General features: G+C 34.1%; 1 protein-coding gene across 1 annotated transcript; it reads right to left on the reverse strand.

The window, feature by feature from the left end:
- On the reverse strand, positions 1-7,172 carry LOC123553458 (uncharacterized). The gene is made up of 4 exons (XM_045343164.2): positions 7,015-7,172; positions 2,724-2,791; positions 2,107-2,193; positions 1-1,548 (listed from the first exon to the last, which is right to left on the reverse strand). The coding sequence occupies exons 2-4, from the start codon at positions 2,777-2,779 to the stop codon at positions 99-101; spliced, it is 1,593 nt and encodes a 530-aa protein (XP_045199099.2). The 5' UTR covers positions 2,780-2,791; positions 7,015-7,172; the 3' UTR covers positions 1-98.

Genomic DNA, 7,172 nt, shown 5'->3' on the forward strand with positions numbered 1-7,172 from the left:
TCACTTTATAATAATTAATCAAACTTTCAAAACATTCAACAAATTCCTTCAGTATATAAAATATATATCCAAACCATGCTTTTGATTGTACCAAATTCCTACTCTAAACACAAACATAATCTTATTCCATAATTTTCCTGAAGATCGCCATCATCGCAGATTCTACATGCCTGTAACCGAACCCGGCGCCGGCCACCCTCAACTCTGACATTTTGCAATGAGCGGTCGCTTTGCATGCAATAACGTCTGGGCGTCAACAAATTGCCATCTGTTACTGAATTTGGTGAACACTTATTAGCGGAAATCATCTTTCGAACAATGTACATAAGCTCTGAAGAAAGTGTCTTTCTTTGTGGCGTTTGGTGTATAAGGCAAGCAGCGAAACCCTCTAAAAGATTCCAGAAATCAGTTCCTGCAGTTAAGAGTTGTTCCCCCTTGCATTGAACCACATACGCATTCTGTAAAATACTAACCATCCATTTGACTTCCATTCCAAACAATAACAGTGTTCCTTTTGTTGAATTTGGCAATGAACTATTTTCCATTCGAGAGGTGTTTTGCTTTGTGCGATATTGTAAAAGTTGAGCTAAATAGGACATTGTTAACATTCTGTAGATCGTCAACATCATTGCTTCACTTTCCATAACAAAGTGTTGTCTTGAATTGCGGTGTTTAAGAAAAATTTGCCTTGGCGGCAAAAAGTACCTTCTATACAAAGAAACTAATCTACTGGCAAGATAATCAATGAATACCTCTCTTTGCTCCTCGTTGATCCATTTTATTTTGATGACTTTGTCTGCTTTTGCAGTTGGTGGTCCATCTATTGGTAGCAAAAACCGATTTTTGGGATCAATAAAATTAAGAATTCCGCTGTACATACCAAACACTAAGCAGATCCCTGGACACGTCCGCTGCCGCACAGTTCTATGTAGCATGCGTAATGTCTTCTCGGCTGAACTCAAACCACGGTCATGTTTGTTATACGGCATTTCAGGTTTCAGTTTTGAGGATTTAGAAGAATTGCAATTTTGTAAAGTTTGACACATTACCTTCGGTGGTTTAGATAGCTCCATCCTCAACTTCATTACCTCTGAGTTCAGTTTTGCAATTTGACCCTTTCTTTCAAAAACTTGTAACTCAATCATAGGACGTTTCCTGAGATCCCGACGAAAGTTTTCAAGATCAATGGCTAATAGTTTCGCTATTTCCTTTCTCTCAAAACAAGACGGCATGTTCTTAGTAATATGTTCAATTTTTGCATCTCCTTTTTCCAAATCCATGGGTATTTCCTTGTGAGTGCGATCATCAGATTCAGTTCCAACAAACTTGTCAATATGAGATACTAGTACATCGCACGCGGTACCTTCGATAAGTGCGGGTTTGTCATCAGGAAGAAGATTTTCGTCCAACGTCGTCTTGTGTTTCCTTCTGTTCTTCTTTCTCTTGTTTGATCTCTGTTTTGTTCTAGTGCCAACTGCGCCCATACTTTGGGAAACTTGCGACTCGAATATCTCACTGCTCTGTTTTCGCTTTAGTTTCTCTCTCAACCTAAGGAAACACGCAAGTGCTATTGTAAACAATGGCTATGCTAGTATAAGGAATATTTAATCGGCAGTTTACGTTTAATGCGATGCTGAATGCAACTTTTAAAATTATCCCAGTCTACAATTTGCAAAGTATGAAAAGTTTTTAACTTCAAACGAATATCTGACATCTTGTCCTTGAATGCTGAATCTGACAGAGTTATTTGAAAGTTATTCGTGGCATACAGTAAAGAAATATGAATTGGAATAATTTAGCTTTCAAGTAATTTTTGTTTCTGTCCTATGTTAACCCTTACCCTGCTACATTTAAATAATGAACTTGTCCGTCTTTCAATTGGGACAGTACCACTTACTGTTAAAAGGGGTGAATACCAAAACGATACTGACTGAATGGCGAACAGTGCAGATCATGATCAGACTGCACTGGTCGCAAAGGCTAAATCGTGTCCAGCATGATAAGGGTTAAACAATAATAGCGCCATACCCAAAGTGTAGTTTGGAACCGGAACCGGTTGTCTTAAGTTTGGAGAAAATTAAGAATTCATTTTGTCTTCATTCTTACCTAACTTGAGTCCTTGTCAGACTTCGGTCCTCGCAAAATGTCGCAAGGTCATCGTCTATAACACTTTTAATTTTCTTGGGAATTTTCCTAGGGAATGAAACAGAAAGTACCGAGACTGTTCAATTTTTCAAAATATACAAACATTTTACTGCGGTTCAAGATTCAGAGAGTATATTTAGTAATATTAAATTAGGCTCGAAAATGGGTACTTAACATTCGGCTTTCTCGTGAAATCACGTGGAACCCAGATCAACGCTCAGAAAGTCTAATAACGCGTTTTCCTCTATAAACGAGATCTCATTTGCATATCACAACTACTCAGTGAGTGTCCGGTCTGTTTGGTAATTCATGGCATTTAAGATATTTTGTTCTAACTGAGTTTTTGCTAAAATAACATAAAATGATTAAAAGTAACACATTTCTGTGTGTCATCAATCCATTTTAGGTGTACTATCATAGCCTATGTCCTGATTTTCTCTGTAAGTAATGAAAATCTACGTAAGACAGAACCGATGATGGGGAACATCAGAATGAAGAACAGTTACATTTGTATAGCTGTTTTATCAGCATTGTTTTAAAACTCTTATATTAAAAACATGTGTATTGAACCAGATTACCTTTGATTCATATGTTGAGACCTTCTGTGGTCTATAAGCCAGACGTATCCAGACATTGACAGTTATATCTGGAATGTAAAAATAGATCCGTGTTAGAAAATGTGCAAGTTTCTCTCTCAGCTGTCTAAATCTTAAATCTGTCTTAACCTCACCGCTACACAAGTCTAACTGTCGTCTTAATCTCACTCTCACTGGTACCTTAATCTCGCCGCTACATCAGTCTCATTGGTGTCTCAATCTTACGGTAATAGCAGTCTCGCTTGTACCCAGTTCTCACTGCTAAAGCTGACTCAATGATGTTTTATGCTAACCGTCACAGCTGCCTTACTGGTGCTTTAATGTCACCGCTACAGTAATTTCACTTGTATCTTAATCCCACTGTAACAGTAGTTTCACTGGTGTCTTAATCCCATTGTAACAGTAATTTCACTTGTGTCTTAATCCCACTGTAACAGTAGTTTCACTTGTGTCTTAATCACACTGTAACAGTAGTTTCACTGGTGTCTTAATCCCACTGTAACAGTAGTTTCCTGGTGTCTTAATCCCACTGTAACAGTAATTTCACTTGTGTCTTAATCCCACTGTAACAGTAGTTTCACTGGTGTCTTAATCCCACTGTAACAGCAGTTTCACTGGTGCCTTGATCTCACTAAACAAGTTCATGATTCATTAAGCTGAATAGGAGTGGGCAGCCAACTTTCATTATTTATTTTTCTTTCTTTTTTATATTTTTTTTTCATTTTATGTTATTCCGTATTTTCATTGATATATGTATAGTAAGTTGCATGCAATGTATATATTTTCTCTGGTTACATTCTACCGATTCAATTCCTTCTTTATTTCATATTAACAATAAAATATTCAGACCTCATTTTCAGCACTTTAGAGCATTTCAATGATATGAAAACCATAAATGGTCATTTAGTATGACATGCCTTCTTATCAAAAATAGAAAAATATTGACATGTTATGTTACATATGAGAAAATTAATCTGTTCTGAGAAACATCACCCACTAAACATGCCCCCATGAAAACAGCCGTTTAGCAATTACGCAGAGGCAGGCATTTTTCGCAAAGACTAAAACTTATTCCAGGAAATTCACAATGAAAATGGTCTAGTCTTTTCTCAATACAATAAGCAATAAAAATAAGCCAAAAATATAACGGTCACCCCCTCTTGTCACTTATTATACCAGATTTCATCCATAGCATGGAACTACATTTTGAACTACTTCACGGTTTATAGTAAAACTTGATAAAATATGGCAAAAATAAGCCCCAGCAGGGAAAAGTGCTCATAAATCATGTCACCATAGCCTTTTTAAGGAAATTTGGAGCGCTAGCATACATTACTGAAAAAGCCATAAAACTTTGAAAATTGATTGTATGAAACTGAAACTGGTATTTCTTCCATGCATTTAGGTTACTGGTACAGTTTAAGTGAAAATAACACTGTCTGAGTATGGAAAATTTTCCTTTATATTGTATATGTTCAAATCTTCAATATTGGAGTAAAAATAAAGATCTATCTATCTAACTTGTGCAAAGTAGAAACGCAATTTTCAGTCAGTTGCTACTTAAGATTGCTTTAAATACTGCTGCGCTCAATTTAAGGTGATGTATGACGCTTGGTGAGATTTTATTCACTATAATCTTCTAAGGTCTGTATATAGTTTGATTATATTTGAGCATCCGCGCAGTCTGGTCAGGATCCATGCTGGTCGCAAAGCCACTATGTTGGTTTTCTCATGGTGCGGCTCATTTAGAAAATTCACTTGAAACTCGATATCTCAAACTTGCTCAGTTCGAACTTCCGGTTATCTCGGAGAGATTTCAAGTCACGCCCCGATTACACAGCGGCGCACAAAATATATTACATAAATATGCTTTAAGTCGATTTTCGGTTATCTCGACGTAAAACGCTTGATCCCTTGAAATTCAAGATGCCGAGTTTCAACTGTATATAAACCTTTACAATTTAATTTCTAAACAGATAAAACAAAGTTATAATTATATACATGTTTTTTTTTTTGTTTTTTAAAGAAATCAGTCTACACAGATAAATACAATGAAGGTAAATTACCACTAAAGGGGATAGAATCTTAAAGTTCATTAATATTTGGTCAAGGCTTACAGCAGGGGCGATTGCCTAAACTGCATTCTATAGTTACATCATTCCTTGCTTGAGGTAACCTGGTCACAGATTTTTCAAAAAGGACTTGTTTCGATTTCTTGACCTTTTAGTATGGTTAAGGAGGTATAAGCCTCTATCAAACCGGATGTTAGAGCATAAAATTAATTAGAAGGCAAAATCTGTGACGCGGTTTCCTTAAGTAGGGAATACTGTATAGAATGCAGTAACACTTGAGCACACGGTCATGGCACACCTAACTGTAAGGTTTAACCAAAATGAATGATTGGTAAATCAAAATATTTTATAACTTTATTTGATCTGCTTAGAGATTCAATGTGTCTCATCCGTAGTGACACTCATGCTTCGTTCTTCTTTGTGCATGTGTATATTCAAAGCGCACACGTGGCTTTCAGTAAACTTGAAAAAACGAAGGATGCCAAAAGCTTATAGGCAACAAACAATATCTTAATGATCTGATAATTTCAAATTACATTTTTATTTTTTAATTTTGGCACACTTCAATGACAACTTGATTGTTGCTGAGTTGATAAAAAGAAAATATTTCAAGAAAATCGAGATATGCAATGACACGATTTTATTTATTTTACGAACGTAACCCATTCTTAAAAAAGTCATAAAAACTATACGCATTAAAAAAAGTTTTTATCATCATTATTGAAACAGCGGACAACAGAGTGTAAATTTTGGCATGCAAAAATGCTCTGCCTAAATGTGGCGCGACCACATCATTATTTTTGTTTTGGTAGCATTTTCATTCGCTACTTGATAAATACTAGACTTTCTTCTTACGTGTATTTTATAAAATTCAAAGAATGGGATGAAGTTGTATAATGAAATTTAAAAAAAAGAAGATTCTAAGAAATAGTTTGATTTTATTTAAATGTCGATATTTAAACAACAACATATACAATGTACTGACTGATAAATAAGCTGAATTTTCAGTCATTTTGGCAAAATATGTGTTCCTTTAGAACAATAGTGATACTTTAGAACAATAATCAATATGTAGTTCTGACTTGCTTTTTGGTTCAACTTTTCCGTAACAATATTTTACCTTGATTCCTCTTAAATACATAAGATAATAAGTAACTACATGTATTTGATATTTTACATTATTGTAAACATCTCAGAGTGTGGTAATAATTATGATGTGTTTTGATTTTAATTTCAAAAATATCCCGATACTTAAATTGAATTTATTTCCATAGACGATTTAATGGGGTTTATTTTTACTAGTAAATCAGTCATTTTTTGAAACCACAAAAAAAATACAATTGTGGCTTTATTGGTTTTTGAATTGTGATAAATTGTTCAGGATGCATTAGTTAGCGTAAAAGCAATATTAATACTTTAAAGCGTCAAAGAATATTCAAAATAATCGATGTTGTGGTTTTACCTGATTTTCTCAGTGGGGAAAGAACATGTTCGGCTATAAACTTCCGTGATTCCATTTAATGTATTTTTAGAATAATTGCTAAATATGTAATCTAAGACTTGTGCATGTGACTTGATAAAACCTAAAAACTTGACATTAATCGAGATTTTTTTAAAAATTCAAAAAGATCCTACTGCCACCAACAGAGACCTTTAGATTGATTTATAGTTCATGACTTGGTCGCGCAAAACATAGCAGAAAAATAGCCGCAATTCATAAAAACTCCTTTTACGGATCAAGTAGTAGATATTCTCTAAATTTATTATGAATCAATTGAAGAATCTATTTTCTGTAGTTTCTCCAGATCCGAAACAATAAGAATTAAGACATTTTCGGATTTCAACACAAAAATGTCAAAGAATTAGTACATGTATGAATTAATGATGAATTTGAAACACTATAATAATAATAATAATACGCATGACCATTATATTCTGTCAAGAATGTTTGCCATTTCTATAAATGAATAATAATAATAATAATAATAATAATAATAATAATAATAATAATAATAATAATAATTTAAAGAAGGTAACACATAAAGACATATAGATTCTATAACAGTTCTAGAACATGTTACAAACCTTAAGTTTCAATGTGGCATTCAGTGAAATAAGAATACAACAGTTCAATAAAAAAAAAGAGATTATTGTCGGATTACTTTGAGAAAATACATTGTAGAATAATGAAATAAACTTACGTTTGCTCTGTCTGACTTGTAATAGTTTTGCCAAGATTCTCAACTACCGCTGGAACAACAAAATCTATTGATAACTCGCCGTATTGAATAACATATGCAGCAATGTTGTTTACTCCTTACGTGGTCATATTCAGTAATGGCGTAGTTATGCTTTGTAG

This window comes from Mercenaria mercenaria, chromosome 4, assembly GCF_021730395.1.
Source record: "Mercenaria mercenaria strain notata chromosome 4, MADL_Memer_1, whole genome shotgun sequence".
Classification (NCBI taxonomy): domain Eukaryota; kingdom Metazoa; phylum Mollusca; class Bivalvia; order Venerida; family Veneridae; genus Mercenaria; species Mercenaria mercenaria.

Coding starts and splice junctions, on each gene's coding strand:
- LOC123553458 (XM_045343164.2), bottom strand. CDS start 2,779: ATGTCTGGATACGTCTGGCTTATAGACCACAGAAGGTCTCAACATATG. Junction 2,194..2,723: donor TCTCAACATATGAATCAAAG/GTAATCTGGTTC, acceptor TTCATTCCCTAG/GAAAATTCCCAAGAAAATTA. Junction 1,549..2,106: donor CTGACAAGGACTCAAGTTAG/GTAAGAATGAAG, acceptor GTGTTTCCTTAG/GTTGAGAGAGAAACTAAAGC.